This window comes from Oncorhynchus mykiss, chromosome 12 (assembly GCF_057628025.1).
Source record: "Oncorhynchus mykiss isolate SJ-2025 chromosome 12, ASM5762802v1, whole genome shotgun sequence".
NCBI classification, from domain to species: domain Eukaryota; kingdom Metazoa; phylum Chordata; class Actinopteri; order Salmoniformes; family Salmonidae; genus Oncorhynchus; species Oncorhynchus mykiss.
This window is the reverse complement of record NC_143033.1, coordinates 14,310,179-14,328,877: the sequence shown is the minus strand read 5'-3', so window position 1 is coordinate 14,328,877 and position 18,699 is coordinate 14,310,179. Positions and strand designations below refer to the sequence as shown.

The 18,699-nt window shown below is 43.2% G+C and overlaps 1 protein-coding gene across 4 annotated transcripts in view; it reads left to right on the top strand.

The window, feature by feature from the left end:
• The first annotated feature begins 9,748 nt into the window (after positions 1 to 9,748).
• Positions 9,749 to 18,699, top strand: part of LOC110536995 (progestin and adipoQ receptor family member 3) — a 33,289-nt gene continuing 24,338 nt past the window's right edge. Inside the window, exons 1-7 of one of the 4 annotated variants that reach the window (XM_021622682.3) lie at positions 9,749 to 10,001; positions 14,196 to 14,421; positions 14,638 to 14,800; positions 14,957 to 15,112; positions 15,278 to 15,475; positions 15,607 to 15,697; positions 15,828 to 18,552. In XM_021622682.3, the coding sequence (XP_021478357.1) occupies positions 14,237 to 14,421; positions 14,638 to 14,800; positions 14,957 to 15,112; positions 15,278 to 15,475; positions 15,607 to 15,697; positions 15,828 to 15,982 (948 nt within the window). In that variant the 5' untranslated portion in view covers positions 9,749 to 10,001; positions 14,196 to 14,236 and the 3' untranslated portion in view covers positions 15,983 to 18,552. Of the gene's footprint in view, positions 13,410 to 14,195; positions 14,422 to 14,637; positions 14,801 to 14,956; positions 15,113 to 15,277; positions 15,476 to 15,606; positions 15,698 to 15,827; positions 18,553 to 18,699 lie in introns of those variants that run through there. The other 3 variants (XM_021622683.3, XM_021622685.3, XM_090191765.1) reach the window with 3 other exon arrangements.

Here is an 18,699-nt window from a genome sequence, read left to right as displayed (position 1 = left end):
GTGGAGAGAGTAAATCAGGAAGTGGGTAGGTTTCTGCGGTCTTATTTCCAGGACCGGCCGGGGGAGTGGGCAGCGTTCATACCCTGGGCAGAGATGGCCCAGAACTCACTCCGCCACTCCTCTACCAACCTCTCCCCTTTCCAGTGCGTACTGGGGTACCAGCTGGTTCTGGCGCTGTGGCATCAGAGCCAGATCGAAGCTCTTGCGGTGGACGAATGGTTTAAGCGCATGGAGGAGACGTGGGACGCCGCTCATGTGCACCTTCAGAGGGCCGTGAGGCATCAGAAAGCCAGCGCAGAACGCCACCACTGTGAGACTTGTGAGGGTTTGACTATCGACCCGAAACCTGCCCCTCTGCCTGCCCTGCCGGAAGCTGGGTCCGCGGTTTGTGGGGCCATTTAAAGTCCTGAGGAGAGTGAACGAGGTCTGTTACAGTTTACAGCTTCCCCCAGATTACCTTATTAACTCCTCGCTCCATGTGTCTCGCCTCAGGCGGGAGGTTCCTCCGCCCCCTCTGGACATCGAGGGGGCCCCGGCGTATGCAGTCTGATCCATACTGGTCACGAGGCGTCGGGCGAGGGGCCTTCAGTGCCACGTGGAGCAAAGAGAAAGTTAGACGCACAGATATCATATCGTCCAAAAGATGCTAACTTCCCCTGTTATTGTAATGGTGAGAGGTTCGCATGTCTTAGGGGTATGATATTTGTGTGTCTAACTTTCTCACTCATTATTCACGATTCATTCAGGACTATCCGTAATTATGGGAGAAACTCTCAGATTCAAGTCCAGGCTTTGGCTGGGACACTTAAGGACATCCCAGAAATGTTCCATACTCACAAAATTAGAATTTCTCACAAATATGCCCAAATTTGTTTAGTGGGCATTTAGGCTTTGCCAAGATAATCCATCCACCTGACAGATGTGGCATATTAAGAAGCTGATTAAACAGCATGATCATTACACAGGTACACCTTGTGCTGGGGCAATAAAATATCACAAAAAATGTGAAGTTTTGTCACACAACACAATGCCACAGATGTTTAAGATTGAGGGAGCGTGCAATTGGCATGCTGAATGCAGTAATATCCACCAGAGCTGTTGCCAGAGAATTTAATTAATTTCTCTACCATAAGCCGTTTTAGAGAGTTTTTATCAGTACATCGAACCGGCCTCACAAACACAGACCACGTGTATCGTGTCGTGTGGGCGAGTGGTTCACTGATGTTAACGTTGTAAACAGTGCCCCATGGTGGCGGTGGGGTTACGGCATAAGCTACGGACAATGAACACAATTGCATTTTATCGATGGCAATATGAATGCAGAGAGATACCATGATCCTGAGGCCCATTGTCGTCCGCCGCCATCACCGTGTTTCAGCATGATAATGAACAGCCCCATGTCACAATGATCTGTACACAATTCCTGGAAGCAGAATGGCCTGTATATGCTCCAGAGATGTCACCCATTGAGGATGTTTGGGATCCTCTGGATTGACGTGTACAACAGCGTGTTCCTCTTCCCGCCAATATCCAGCAACTTCACACAGCCATTGAAGAGGAGTGTGACAACATTCCACAGGCCACAATCAACAGCCTGATCAACTCTATGCATAGTCACTTTAACTATACACTCATGTACATACTACCTCAATTGGGCTGACCAACCAGTGCTCCCGCACATTGGCTAACCGGGCTATCTGCATTGTGTCCCACCACCCACCAACCCCTCTTTTACGCTACTGCTACTCTCTGGTCATCATATATGCATAGTCACTTTAACCATATCTACATGTACATACTACCTCAATCCGCCTGACTAACCGGTGTCTGTATGTAGCCTCGCTACTTTTATAGCCTCACTACTGTATATAGCCTGTCTTTTTACTGTTGTTTTATTTCTTTACTTACCTATTGTTCACCTAACACCTTTTTTGCACTATTGGTTAGAGCCTGTAAGTAAGCATTTCACTGTAAGGTCGACACCTGTTGTATTCGACGCACGTGACAAATAAACTTTGATTTGAGATGTGTTCCGCTGCATGAGACAAATGGTGGTCACACCAAATACTGACTGGTTTGCTGAACCATGCCCCTACCTTTTCTTAAAGTTATCTGTGACCAACAGATGCATATCTGTATTCCCAGATCATGTGAAATCCATAGATTTAGGGCATTAATGAATTTATTTAAATTGACTGATTTCCTTGAAATGTGAAATTGTTGCATGTTGCGTTTAGATTGTATGCAATAGAAGTGACTCCAAAAGAACAGAATACATCATTTACCTTCATTTCTATTGACCACAAAATCTGAAACAGCCAAAACAAACAGCAGATGCGTCCCACGAGTTTGTAGAATCACAAGCCTGACGTAATCATTGTGACCTAGGAATATGGGACCAACATTTTTGACTACTTTAATACACAAGGGAATTTGTCCTCTAAAATGGGGGACTGTATACAAAAAGTGCTGTAATTTCTAAACATTTCACCTGATATGGATGAATTTCCCTCAAATTAAAGCTGACAGTCTGCGCCATCATTTCAAATCCAAAGGTCTGGAGTACAGAGCCAAAACCCCCCAAAAATGTACTTTCCCCAAATGTTTGGAGCTCACTGTATATATATGTATATTCCAGTCTCTCACATTGCTTGTTCTGATATTTATTTTATTTATTTTTTGCATTATGTGTGTATTGTTTTTTTGTTGTTCTAGGTATTACTGCACTGTTGAAGCTGAAAACACAAGCATTTAGCTAGGTATTACTGCACTGTTGAAGATAGAAACACTAGCATTTAGCTCGGTATTACTGCACTTTTGAAGATAGAAACACTAGCATTTAGCTCGGTATTACTGCACTGTCGAAGCTGGAAACAAGCATTTAGCTAGGTATTACTACACTGTTGAAGCTGGAAACAAGCATTTAGCTAGATATTACTGCACTGTTGAAGCTAGAAACACAAGCATTTAGCTAGGTATTACTGCACTGTTGAAGCTGGAAACAAGCATTTCCCTGCACCTGCGCTAACATCTGCAAAGGGTGCTTCTAAAGCAGCTAGATGTTCTTTACCATTCGGACATCAGATTTCCCACTAATGCTCATTATAGGACACATCACTGCACTCTATACTCCTCTGTAAATGGTCATCTCTGTATACCCGGGGCAAGACCCGCTGGTTGATGCTTATTTATTTAACCCTCGTAAACCTCCCTCCCCCTATCTGAGATATCTATTGTAGCCCTCATCCTCCACATATGTAACAGTATACCTTCCATCCATCCCCTCACCGGGCTCGAACCAGGAACCCTCTGCACACAGACAATAGTTACCCATCGCGCCACAAAAGCGTAAGGGGAACAATGGGAACCACTACTTCAAGGTCTCAGAGTGAGTGATGTCACCGATTGAAACACTATTATTTGCGCACCACCACTAGCTAGCTAGCCATTTCACATCGGTTACACATACAACACCCATTCTTCCAGTCACATTCTGTTAAAGGTCCCCAAAGCACACACATCCCTGGGTTGATCCTCTTTTCAGTTCGCTGCAACTAGCGACTGGAACGAACTGCAAGAAAACATTCAAACTGGACAGTTTAATCTCCATCTCTCTACATTCAAAGACTCAATCATGGACACTCACTGACACTTGTGGCTGCGCAATGTGGTTTTTTTTACCATTTTGTCCTTTGTGCTGTTGTCTGTGCCTACAGTGCATTCAGAAAATATTCAGACCCTTTACTCAGTACTTTGTTGAAGCACCTTTGTCAGCGATTACAGCCTAGAGTCTTCTTGGGTATGACGCTACAAGTTTGGCACACCTGTATTTGGAGAGTTTCTCCCATTCTTCTCTGTAGATCATCTTAAGCTCTGCCAGGTTGGATGGAGAGCGTCGCTGCACAGCTATTTTCAGGTCTCCAGAGATGTTCGATCAGGTTCAAGTCCGGGCTTTGGCTGGGACACTCAAGGACATTCAGAGACTTGGCCTGAAACCACACCTGCGTTGTTCTGTTGGAAGGTGAACCTTCGCCCTAGTCTGAGGTCCTGAGCGCTTTGGAGCAGGTTTTCATCAAGGATCTCTCTGTACTTTGCTCCTTTCATCTTTCCCTCGATCTTGACTAGTCTCCCAGTCCCTGACGCAGAAAAACATCCCCACAGCATGATGCTGTCACCACCATGCTTCACCTTATGGATGGTGGTGCCAGGTTTCCTTGGCATTCCGGCCAAAGAGTTCAATCTTGGTTTCATCAGACTACAGAATCTTGTTTCTCATGGTCTGAGAGTCCTTTAGGTGTCTTTTGGCAAGCAGGCTTTTACTGAGGAGTGGCTTCCGTCTGGCCACTCTACCATAAAGGCCTGATTGGTGGAGTGTTGCAGAGATGGTTGTCCTTCTGGAAGGATCTCCCATCTCCACAGAGGAACTCTGGAGCTCTGTGAGGAATCAGGTTCTTGGTCACATCCCGTACCAACCCCCCCCCCCAACCCCCCCCCCTTGGTCTTGGTGGTTCCAAACTTCTTCCATTTAAGAATGATGGCAGCTACTGTGTTCTTGTGGACCTTCAATGCAGCAGAAAATTTGCCTCGACACAATCTGGCCTTCGACCTCATGGCTTGGTTTTTGCTCTGACATGCACTGGTCAATGGTTGGACCTTATATAGACAGGTGTGTGCTTTCCAAATCAGGTCCAATCAATTGAATTTACCACACGTAGACTCCAATCAAGTTGTAGAAACTTCTCAAGGATGATCAATGGAAACAGGATGCACCTGAGCTCAATTTCGAGTCTCATAGCAAAGGGTCTGAATACTTATGTAAATAAGGTATCAGATTTTTTTTAAATACATTTGCAAAAATGTCTAAAAACCTGTTTTCGCTTTGTCATTGTTAGGTAGTGTTGGTAGATTGATGGGGATTTTTATTTATTTAATCCATTTTAGAATAAGGCTGTAACTGCATCTCAGTGCAAGTGCCTTAGACCCCTGCGCCACTCGGGAGCCCAGTTACAGCCTACAGTCCCGTCCCTGGTTCGATTCCAGACTGTATCACATCTGGCCGTGATTGGGAGTCCCATAGGGTGTGCACAATTTGCCCAGCGTTGTCCAGGGTAGGTCGTCATAAAGGTTAAATACCTTTTTTGGGAAAAGTCAAAGGGTCTGAACACTTTCCGAATGCACTGTAACAATGTTTGTGCCATCTTTGTACTGCTACCATGTTGTGCTGCTGCCATGTTGTCACACTGTGTTGCTACCATCTTGAGTTGTTGTCATGTTGTGTCGTTGTCTTAGGTCTCTGTTTTATAGTGTTGTAGTGATGTGTGTATTGGCCTACATTTCATTTTTTTTTTTATAGCAGCCCCCATCCCACAGGAGGCCTTTTGCTATGCAGTCATTGTAAATAAGAATTTGTTCGTAATTGACTCGCCTGGTTAAATAAATAAAACAATTTAAACATACAAAAAGTTAAGCATCAGAATACCTCAGATCTCTTACCTCCCTTATAAACTCTCCTTCATACAACTTACCTCCCTTATAAACTCTCCTTCATACAGCATACTGTTCAGAGTCATATTGTAATTAATGTTTATCCATAGATCACAATGGCATACTGTGTTAGGAGGATAACTGTGTTCTTGAGAGCCTTTTTGTGTATTTTATTATCCATAAATGAAGCGTCTAATAACTTTCTCTTTCTTATTCAACCTGTTTAACTTCTGTTTGCGGAAAGCTTGTACTAATAAAGGGTTTCATTTTAAACTCAAAACAACAATGGGTTAATATTGTTCCCCAGACTGTAGGCCTATAACCTCATTCATGTTGTTAAATGCCATGATATAATCTCATTGTTTAAGAATGTGACCTAATGCTTACTGTACATGAAAAACCCTGCTTCTGTTTCCTGTCCCTGAGGACAAACAGAAGAAGAGAGAATTATGTCAGATCCTCCTTTCATTTTCTAGGAAGGAGATAATCATTTTATGGGGGAAAGACTAAAAGATGGCTGTAAAATGCATTGGGCTTGATCCCTTTTTTATTTGCATATAAGCCTTTGTCAAAGAACCTGTAAATCTACAGCACCACCTACAATCCCACTCCGGTCGGATGGAGGCAGAAGTTGTCTATTGCCCAGAGAATGAGAGTACGAAAAAGGACTGTAAGATGTCTGGAGAAGCAGTAAAGGGAGGCCTCACTGCTGATGAACATGTTCTTCAGACCATGTTGGTGCAATAGTTGAAGATGGACAGAAGATGGGCAAAGGTGCCACTGTTGTGGTGCCATCATCATCATCTGCATGTCCTGCTACACCATCTTTGTTAACCTGCAAAGGCTAAAGAAGAGAGGAAGAGTGTGGAGGCCATCTTAATCATTGGTTGACAAATAGTGCCTCCCACTAGCCAGGTGATGGCTGCATGGTGCAGCTGGTGAGAAGCAACTGCAGCGACACCCTAACCGGGACGACCCTGGGCTAATTGTGCGCCTCCCTATGGGACTCCCAATCACGGCCGGTTGTGATACAGCCTGGAATCTATTCAGGGTCTGTAGTGACGCCTCTAGCATTGAGATGTAGTGCCTTAGACCACTGCGTCACTCGGGAGCCCCATATTAATTTGACTATTCACAATAATCATATTATTTTGTGCATACTCAGTGCCGGTGGTGTTCCTATAGATCAGTCAAACCGATCGGCTCGTAACACCAGCCACACTACACGATAAAGACAAAAAAAACTGGGACACTGCTAGAACTTTGTCGGAACCTACAACTGCATGTAGTGGTACTTAAATCAGCAGACCTAGACCCAGTCACACTGAACGAGCCAAGACGTAGTGGTACTTAAATCAGCAGACCTAGACCCTGTCACACTGAATGAGCCAAGATGTAGTGGTGCTGAATCAGCAGACCTAGACCCTGTCACACTGAACGAGCCAAGATGTAGTGGTGCTGAATCAGCAGACCTAAACCCTGTCACACTGAACAAGCCAAGACGTAGTGGTACTGAATCAGCAGACCTAAACCCTGTCACACTGAACGAGCCAAGACGTAGTGGTACTGAATCAGCAGACCTAAACCCTGTCACACTGAACGAGCCAAGACGTAGTGGTACTGAATCAGCAGACCTAGACCCTGTCACACTGAACGAGCCAAGATGTAGTGGTGCTGAATCAGCAGACCTAAACCCTGTCACACTGAACAAGCCAAGACGTAGTGGTACTGAATCAGCAGACCTAAACCCTGTCACACTGAACGAGCCAAGACGTAGTGGTACTGAATCAGCAGACCTAAACCCTGTCACACTGAACGAGCCAAGACGTAGTGGTACTGAATCAGCAGACCTAGACCCTGTCACACTGAACGAGCCAAGATGTAGTGGTACTGAATCAGCAAACCTAGACCCTGTCACACTGAACGAGCCAAGACGTAGTGGTACTGAATCAGCAGACCTAGACCCTGTCACACTGAACGAGCCAAGACGTAGTGGTACTGAATCAGCAGACCTAGACCCTGTCACACTGAATGAGCCAAGACGTAGTGGTACTGAATCAGCAGACCTAGACCCTGTCACACTGAACGAGCTAAGACGTCCGACAATCATTTACAACCTAAGAATTTGCCCACGACATGGACATTTTGTCTGGGATGTCAAAATCATGGCAAAAGACAGCTAACATCGTACAGTCTGCAAAGGCCTTAACAGAACCTGCCTCCCACCTGCTGTGTATTGGCGTCCTAGCTAGCTAGTAATGCCTGCCGAACACCTGCCCTCGCAGTTGTTAACAGAACTGTTGGAAAACAGTGCCCGACAGGCGGGGATGAAGTACACTATTGGTGTGCTCGCTAGCTAGATACCTATACCACCAGTGTCCTAGCTAGCAGTGTCCTTCGCTCCCGCCTGCCGAACACCTGCATTCGCCGTGGTTAACAGAACTACGGGAATGCATTGCCCAACAGGCGGGGTCGACAGTCTACGGTTGTCGTAGATATCGCTCCCGCCTCTTCTTATTCCATGGAGTTTAATTGGCGGTTGGCATCCAAGGTTATGATGCATTACCACCTACTGTACTGGAGCGCCCCCAACTCCCGCCTGTGTCCTAGCTAAAAAAAGGTACCAAGGGAAGTAGAAAGAGGGGTTCCTGCATACGATGCGGTCTGATTGAGACATGAAAAAAGGAAGGATAGCAGCACACTCTAGGAGCTCAGATGCAATTACTTAATAACCTAATAACCAACGTTTCGACAGACGTTGGTTATTATTGCATGTTGTCAGCAGCTTAGGTTATTATTAGGTTATTAACTGATTGCATCTGAGCTCCTAGAGTGTGCGGCTCTCTTTTCTGTTTTTGTGTGTTCTATTCTGCTAGCCAGAACCTTGCCTAAACTGGTGTGCGTTTCTTTCGCCTCCAGTCTCATGGAGACATAACATGCGCAGTTTGATCTACTCTAGAGATATAAAAAAGGAGGAAATAGGAATCCCATTGGGCAATGAATGGAGGTAGTATAACGCCCCACCCAGCAGACTGTCGACCAATCGCTTTCACTTTCCCGCGTCATGCTACGTCATGTGGTTGCTAAGCTAACGTACCTATTTTCCTCGAAAGTACGTAATGTCACGATTTCAAAGCCATACAATATTGTTTTTAAGCTAGCGCTCAATTGACTCCCATTCACTCCATGAAGGAGAGCTCTCCCTGTCCCAGAATCGTCCAGACTGCACCGTATGGCCCACTGACGTACAATGGGCAACGTACACAATAGGCGGTAATACGATGCAATGGAGATTCCGATCTCCTCAAAAGGACTGTACTTCTGGCTACTCCAGAAAGTGATGTTGCACGCAACCTCAGTAACTCAAGCACTAGGCCAACCTGGGTAGTCTACTGCTGGCTGCTATTAGCAAATACATTATCCTTATAAATTCTTCTGTGAGCGATTTAAATAAATTGTTAAAAAGACTTAGATCTGGTGTATTACAATAAATTATTGGTACCATAATTGTCTTCGATTTTTTTTTTTTTTTACACAAAGATATACATTTTTCCATTCACTATAATGGGGCCTAGTTCTGCTAACAAATGCCTGCAGTACAGCGGTCGGACTTGAACTTCCGTGACTTCAAGAGGGAGCAAGCGGTCTCCTCCATAGAGAATGATAGATGCCTCTAGTGGCCAAAATGCTATTTTAGCGTGGGCAGCGCTATTGTGGCAGCCACTATGCTTCCACCATTTTAAAGTAGTCAAAATAGTCATCTGGGTGGGGTTTCCTATGGGTTGTAGCCATAATGGCGCTGTGGCTGTCCATTCTGTCACAGATGAGTCCTCTATCTATCTCTATGTTCTCCCCTAGTCTGCTGCATACTTTTTTAGGGGGACAGCTGGGATACCTTTCTCGGCAATCAAAGCCAATCGAGGAACACGGCCAAACTGATCTCAGTACTTGAGTACTAGGCTATTGGAAATCAAAATAATTCATTTAGATTATGTATTTGGATAAATACCACATAATTTTTTACAAATAATATTCTATATTCTTCAATAAATTGACTTGTTCATATCTTTCTATCTCTCCAGTATAGCTATTCATTGTAGTAAAATGAAATCATTGCTTTAGCTGTATCAAAAATCATATACATTTGGCCATTTGGGTCATTTCCATAATATCCAGATGGGCCATAAAAAAGCTTTTATTTATGATCAGATATTTGGAGCCACCCAGACTTAAACTGGTGTTCATGAAATCGTACCACAGAGTTACTGTCTTTGATCGTATTGTATTCAGGCAGTTTATAAAGTCCAGAGAGGGGGTCCTCGGGCACGACTTGCGCAGCCATGTCCATTGTGTAATTTTAGAACTCTGTTTTTTGTTTTGTGCTTATGTATTTTCTAGCATGAGCTGCTGGGCTAGCCAGCTGCTTAAAATATTGTATTAATTGCTTGCTAAATCACAGAGTAAGGTGTATTGTAGCTAGATGACACTACGTAGCCATCGATAGCATGCAACAAAAGGTAATTTTCTCTCTGCGAGATCAATTCCGCATGCTAGCATGTCCGGCTAAATTTCAAGTTGGAATGCATATATTTTGATCAATCGCCTAGCTCTGATTTATTCCAATAAATAATCTATTACCAAAAGCATGTTGACTTGCCAATTTTATTAGTCATAGGTTCAGATCCTCTATTAGTCTTTCCTAAAAAAGCGATCTAACGTAATGCTTGCCAGAATATACTGACCCCTACCATTATGCTTGTTTACATAGAGCTGCACTGGGGTCGGAACGCAATCATGGTTACATTAAAATACAATGTATTCTTGATCTGTCAATGCCACCAGGAGGCTCCATGTGGAGGTTATGATGCAAAATTGCAGAGCCTCTGGGGGCTTGAAAATGCCAAATCTAGCTGGCATCTAGCTGGCTCAACAGCTACACATATTTCCATGTAGCCAGTGCTTAATATTGTCAGGAGCTGAGTAGGGAAAGGGGGGATACCTAGTCAGTTGTCCAACTGAACGTATCTTCCACATTTAACCCAGAGAGCTGCAGGGGGCTCCCTTAATCAATGTCTTCAGCACCTGGGGAACATTGGTTTAACTGCTTTGTTCAGAATGACAGATTTTTACCTTGTCAGCTCAAGGATTCAATCCAACAACCTTCCAGTTCCTGGCCCAACACTCTAACCACTAGGCTACCCACTAGTACCAGCAACTCACATTTTCTACTGCTTGAGCTCCTGTTCCTCTTACAGAATATTATCTCAAAAGTATTGTAGAGCTGCTTCACATAAATATAAACCGTACCGGCACCTATTTCAGTCCAAGTCAAGCACTGCATATAGCTCCACAATGACATGATTGGTTGATGGTAGGAGGGGGTGCAGTTCATCCTGTATAAACACAAACTTGCTTACTTCACAAAAAAACATGGAGAACTTTGACGAAAGGCTATCAGAACAAATTCACCAATATAATACATCTTTATGTAGGGATTTCAAAGACACAAAAATAAGTTTGAACTCCTGGAAAGACATTGTGGAGGAAGCTCCTGAGTGGCGCAGCGGTCTAAGGCACTGCATCTCAGTGCAAGAGGCATCGCTACAGTCCCTGGTTTGAATCCAGGCTGTATCACATCTGGTCATGATTGGGAGTCCCATAGGGCGGCGCACAATTTGCCCAGCGTTGCCGGGGTAGGCCGTCATTGTAAATTAACATTTGTTCTTGACTGACTTGCCTAGTTAAATAAAGGTTCAAAATAAATAATAATAGGTATACAGTTGAAGTTGGGAGTTTACGTACACTGAGGTTGGAGTCATTAAAACTATTTTTTCAACCACTCCACAAATGTCTTGTTAACAAACTATAATTTTGGCAAGTCGGTTAGGACATCTACTTTGTGCATGACACAAGTCATTTTTCCAACAATTGTTTACAGACAGATTATTTCACTTATAATTCACTGTATCGCAATTCCAGTGGGTCAGAAGTTTACATACACTAAGTTGACTGTGCCTTTTAACAGCTTGGAAAATTCCAGAAAATGATGTCATGGCTTTAGAAGCTTCGGATAGGCTAATTGACATCATTTGAGTCAATTGGAGGTGTACCTGTGGATGTATTTCAAGGCCTACCTTCAAACTCAGTGCCTCTTTGCGTGACATCATGATAAAATCAAAGGAAATCAGCCAAGACCTCAGAAAAACAATTGTAGACCTCCACAAGTCTGGTTAATCCTTGGGAGCAATTCCCAAATGCTTGAAAGTACCATGTTCATCTGTGCAAACAATAGTACGCAAGTATAAACACCATGGGACCACCAGCCATCAAACCGCTCAGGAAGGAGATGCGTTCTGTCTGTTAGAGGTGAACGTACTTTGGTGCGAAAAGTGCAAATCAATCCCAGAACAACAGCAAAGGACCTTGTGAAGATGCTGGAGGAAACAGGTACAACAGTATCTGTATCCACAGTAAAACGAGTCCTATATCGACATAATTTGAAAGAACGTTCAGCAAGGAAGAAGCCAATGCTCCAAAATCGCCATAAATAAGCCAGACTACGGTTTGCAACTGCACATGGAGAAATGTCCTCTGCTCTGATGAAACAAAAATATAACTCTTTGGCCATAATGACCATCATTATGTTTGGAGGAAAAAGTGGGAGGCTTGCAAGCTGAAGAACACCATCCCAACCGTGAAGCACGGGGGTGGCAGCATGATGTTGTGATGGTGCTTTGCTGCAGGAGGGACTGGTGCACTTCACATAATATATGGCATCATGAGGAAGGAGAATTATGTGTATATATTGAAGCAACATCTCAAGATATCAGTCAGGAAGTTAAAGCTTGGTCGCAAATGGGTCTTCCAAATGGACAATGACCCCAAGCACACTTCCAAAGTTGTGACAAAATGGCTAAAGGACAACAAAGTCAAGGTATTGGAGTGGCCATCACAGAGCCCTGACCTCAATCCTATAGCAAATGTGTGGGCAGAACTGAAAAAGCGTATGCGAGCAAGTAGGCCTACTAACCTGACTCAGTTCCACCAGCTGCCAAGAGGAATGGGCCAAAATTCACCCAACACATTGTGGGAAGCTTTTGGAAGGCTACCCAAAATGTTTGACCCAAGTTAAACAATTTAAAGGGAATCCTACCAAATACTAATTGATTGTATGTAAACTTCTGACCCACTGTGAATGTGATGAAAGAAATCAAATCTGAAAGAAATCATTCTCTCTACTATTATTCTGACATATCACATTCTTAAAATAAAGTGGTGATCCTAACTGACCCAAGACAGGGCATTTTTACAAGGATTAAATGTCAGGAATTGTGAAACACTTAGTTTAAATGTATTTGGCTAAGGTGTATGTAAACTTCCGACTTCAACTGTAGATGCAGTAAAGAGGTCAATGGAATGCAGACCGTGTGGGATAGAAGGGCAATGGATTGGCGCACATTCAACAAATCTGATCTAAGTGAATATTTGTCAAATCCGCCATGATTGATGTATTGTAACAGGCCCACAATGTGGGTACTAAATTCTGATTTGGATATATTTAGCTGTTTTCGCTGCATAACATTTAGAAGTTTCCCCTTTTCAGGTTTAGAAGAATGCTAACTCCCGTTTGTATAAGCAGGTTAGCGTAGCTAGCACACAGAAATTGGTGGTGTAGTCAAAGTCGTTTTAAACTGTAATGCAGTTGATTGATGACATGAACATGTATTGGGGTTGACCTCCACACAAACATATAGTGTGAAATACACATAAACAACAGCCTAAATGTAGGCTGATTTTGCTGGGGGGCAGTGAGGAGATTCGGGATAGAGATGCAGGTGGGAAAACAGTGCATCCTTTTTTACTTCATGCTATTTTGGCTGAGCTATGTCAAGCAGCGGGAAACGGACTCCAACAACTCAGAAGAGGTAAGGTCTTTTCTTTTTGTTTAGCCAGTTGCTCGTAATTAGCTGGATGGCTATAGAGATGAATCCTGAGTCACTACGAGACCAATTTATTGGATGCGTATGACAGCTGCCCGAAGCTCAAGATGTATGAATGCTCTGACTTCTGCGGCGGCCGCATCGCTGTAAACGCTGTACAGCCACTGCAGACTCGGATTGACCATAAAATCAGCTTTTAAGACACTGTAGCTGGCACGAGATATGGATCGGAAAACATACCTCAATGCAGGATTGGATATGCCACTAAATTTGACCTTTATCCACACTGATACATCGAGAAGATTGAAATACTGCTAATTTTCCCAGAAAACTGCCCTTTTTGTTCTCATGCTAGCTAGTAGTAGCCACCGCAGTCATTTTGGAATGTAGGGTCAGCCAATCAGCTCCTTTGTTGTTCAACGCCACGTGCCATTCCATAATGGCTGCTTTGGCTGATGTTAGCTAGCCTGATAACACAAAGGACTGTTTTCCAGTTTTTCAGTGTGGATGTGTGTACAGTGTAGATGAAGTGTGGATAAGGTACTACTTGCAGTACAGTACCCATTCCTTAATTAAGGTGTGTTTTCCGACCCCTATCTCCTGTCGGCTCCACAGTGTCTTAATGTAACCATGATTGCGTTTAGACCCCAGTGCAGCTCAGTGTAAACAAGCATAATGATAGGGTCGGTATCTTCGGCCAACCTTAGATTGCAGTGACCCCTTAGTTCCATGCCATAACTTTACCCTGTTGTGCCCTTTTCATCTTTTCAGCCTTAAACCTGTGCCAGAACCGTGAAATCTGATGATCCAAAATGCCTCATAAACTCCTCAAGTTACTCCTGGGAAGTTACCAGTGGCTGGCCAGTTACTGGCCCGTCCTTATGCCGAGGGGAATCCGCCTGTACACATTTGAACAGATCCCGTTATTCATGAAAGAAAACCCATACATTACAGATGGATACAGAGCCCGTTTACAATCCAAACTTTGTTTAAAAAGGTATGTCAAGAGAATAATATAGCTAAGCTCAATGTAAATTAGATGTTGTTGTACAGTGTTGTTGCTAGTTGTTGTATAGCCTGGGAAGGTCTATACTGTCTTGCCAACTCATATGGTCATTGTCATGTCAAACAAATTTACCATAGCAGTTGGCAAGACAGCACAAACAGATCTGGAACCAGGCTAGTTGTTGTGTATTGTTTTCCACCCCTCTAGCATCTTTGTGCTGTCCAATGAAACAGTCAACATATGGACTCATCTGTTGGGCTTCCTCCTGTTCTTCCTACTGGGGGTGAATGACATGTCTACAGTCCTGCCGGCTTCAGGTGCCAACAGAGAAGACTATGTCATCTACTGCATAGCACTCTTCTGCTTTCAGGTGTGTGTTTGGGTGGGTGAGTGAGAGTGAGAGAGATGGACAGAAAGAAAGAGAGTGAGAGGTCACAGCTATCTGTCAGTCTTATTTTGTTGTGGTTTACAGGTCTTACCTGTGTTCAGGAGAAGTAATGCTGGTGTATTTGACCTGTTTTTCTAGGTGTGTATGCTGTGTTCTGCAGGGTATCACATGTTCTCCTGCCACCTCTCAGAGAAGACATGTCACCGCTGGTTGGCGCTGGACTTCGTTGGAATCTCTGTGGGAATCCTGGGCTGTTACATTCCAGGGGTCTTCTATGCCTTCTACTGCATCACTGTATGTTCAACAATACATTCCATTATTTGTTTTCTTTTTCCACTTATACTGTTTGTTTTTGTAAATGTATACTTGTGCAAACTGTCTCTGAAATCCCATCTCTTCTCCCCACATATCTTTCCCGTTTCCTGTCTTCTACCCCCTCCCTCTTTCTCTCATCAATAGTTCTGGAGACAGGTGTACCTGGTGACTGCTCTAGCGTTGATATTGGCCGTGTTCTTAGCTCAGATCCACCCTCACTACCACTCTAAGGAGTGGCGACACCAGCGTACTGCCATCTTCTGCTCCGTGGCTGGCTACGGGATCATCCCCGCCGGCCACTGGGTCTGGCTCAATGAAGGCCTCGGCTCAGCTGTCGTCCAGGTGAGGCAACAGGTTCCTGAATCAACACTTTATTTGAAAGTGTGTTGACTTCATAACACATTCATAAACAGTACAATTATGCATCAGAGTCAAGTATTGTTACCCTTACCATCTGTTCTCTCTGTCTGCAGTTGTTCCTCCCTCGTGTGATTGTGATGTATTTGATAGCTGGAGCTGCGTTCCTCTTTTACATCTCTAAAATCCCAGAACGCTGCTTCCCAGGTGAGCCTTCATGCTTGACACATCTATTCCACAATAGTACAATTGACCTAGTATAGCAAATAACCACTCATGTGATTAAGTGCACCTTGTCTTGCTCAAGTGACCTTGTGATGCACTTTGACCTCCACAGGTCAACTGAACTATCTGGGTGCCAGCCACCAGGTGTGGCATGTCCTTGTGGTGTTTTTGCTCTACTGGTGGCACCAGACTGCAGTATATATAATGAAATTCAGGCACAGCCAGCCATGCCCTCCTTTCTACACCCAGCCTGGTCTCATAGACTAGATGTAACATAGTAAAAGTACATCCGGGACACTCAAATTAGTATGATATGTTACGTTTGGTATGGGTGGTTGGTCGAGGTGGATGGGTGGGTGAATGCCTAGCTATCCAAAAAGTTGTCTGTTCAAATCTCGTCACGGACAACTTTAGCAAATTTTCAACTACTTGAACTTTTTAGCTACTTTGAAACTACTTAGCATGTTAGCTAACCCTTCCCCTAACTCTTTTAACCAGCCCTTCCCCTAACTTTAACCCTTTAACCTAACTCCGAACCTTAACCCATAACCCTAAACTAGCTAACATTAGCCAGCTAGCTAACGTTGGGTACAGCTAATTGGTATTCGTAACATATCATACGTATTGCAAATTTGTAACATATTGTACATTTACAGATTCAATACAAATTGTACATTTAGCAAATTCTTAACATATCATCCAAATTGTAATTCATAACTTATCATATGAAATGGATGATGACATCCACAAATGAATACATACAATACGAAACGTAACATATCATACTAAATGAAGTGTCTCAGAATTACATACAGAATAATACAAAATGCTGAGAGACCAGATTGCTACACAAACAGTGACTATAGCCTCAAGCTGGCTCAGCCACCGACAGAGCAACAACCTGTACTGTAGCCACTCGATGCAATTAAACCAGACTACAGACCTCTAGAATTCTATCATACAGATGCCCAGTCAAGCAGACAAGAGAGTAGCCTCCCTACCAGAACAACTATAACCATACCGTTAGACCTTGCAGATGTCTGTAGAAAGAGTGAACAAGTAAAAGAGTGGAACCATCTCTCTGGTTTTAAGGATTGCGATTGGTGGTATGCAATCGTATCTGCTTTCTGCTGAGACTTCTGTAAGGCCAGGTTATAAGAAGGAAAGACATGTCAGTCATAGCCTGGTCGCAGGTCTGGGAAGCAAGATGGCACAAACAGACCTGGGTCTAGTCTTGGTGAAGTCACTAGGACACACAGTACAGCTTCAACTGAACATTTTCTGTTATTCTCCGATTATCTTTTCGTATTCAAGATAGTTTTTTTTAACCTGATTTGTATCTATTAATTTGCATGTAAGCTACTGTTTGAATGTTACATGCTGTGAAATGGTACTTCTTGAAATGCTTTCTTGAGCACATGGGACTTTACAAGGGTTATGTGCAATCTAGAATATATATCCTTTGGAAACCGAACATAGAGCCTATGTTCAGTTGTTTTTGCCTGCATAGTTATCTTACTGTATTTCATTAATGGTGGGGCTGAGTAGTTATCTTACTGTATTTCATTAATGGTGGGGCTGAGTAGTTATCTTACTGTATTTCATTAATGGTGGGGCTGAGTAGTTATCTTACTGTATTTCATTAATGGTGGGGCTGAGCAGTTATCTTACTGTATTTCATTAATGGTGGGATTGAGTAGTTATCTTACTGTATTTCATTAATGGTGGGTTACTTTTAGTATCAGTGGTCAACTGAACCCCTTCCTCTCACAATCCACTTGAATCTAAGGGCTGATTCAGGAATTGTTTAGAGAGTTGGTTACATTTAAACATAAACCCAATTAAATAGATTGGGAGTAAATGACCCTTGCTTTAATTAGTTTGTTAATAGACTATTTATGAATCCGTCCCTCTATTCACTTACTATATAACCTAACGTATCGACGTAAAAGAGACACCTGAGTAGAATACCCCACATTCTGGTCCTGATGATATTTATTTTTTTAAATAACTTGTGGGAGGTTCTCTTCTGCACTATTCAACCAATCCAGTAAATGTGAAGGAGGAGTTAAGATGGAGCGTCTTCTTTTTAAGCGTCCAAAAGCTGAAGTCGCGTCACAAGCTCTTCCATTTCCACTGAAAACAGGTTGCACCCAGTGTTTGCAACCCCGCTGATGATGCTTACTATATAGTACATGGGTGTGTGAACAACTGCATAAGAACAAATACTTTAGAGGCCAGTATTATCTATTGTATGACTAATACTGTACGGTTTTACAATCACATTACTGACAGGTCTATCTATGCACAATATGGTGTCCTGTAGATCACAGGTGGCTGGTGGCACCTTAATTGGGGGGGGGGGGGGGGACAAGTTTATAGTAATTGGCTGGAATTGATTTGATGGAATGACATAGAAGTGTTTTAATACCATTGTTATGAGCCGTCCTCCCCTCACCAGCCTCCTGTATTGTAGATCTCCTACTGTGTAGCTAATACCCATAGAGGTCATTCGACCGTGTCAGATAATGATGCTCAGAACATATCACAGCCGTTAAAGGCCCACTGTGACATTCACAGCCTATATTGACTGTTCGTTAGCCTTGTTTGTAAATGAGCTTTTGTTTCAAGTATGCCTTTAATTATTTCACTGTATTTTACCTGGTTGCTATAATGTCGGTCTTTGGTTGTCCAACATTTGTTTTTCCATTCATTTAGGCATTATTGTTGGACTTACTTTTGAATGCTGGAATGCACTGACTAAAGGGACACATTATTTTAATCTGTAATATGACATGTCTCGAGTATTATAAATGAATAAAGAATGCCTAAAAGGATTGTCATTGTTGAATTCAAATGTCAGAAAAAAGAAGCCATTACTCATTATTTACTTTCACTTGTGGCTATATACGGTTATTAGAAAATGGCATCCTCCTCAAAGTTAACGAGAGCATAGTCTCCTTGCCATCACATCTTATACAAAG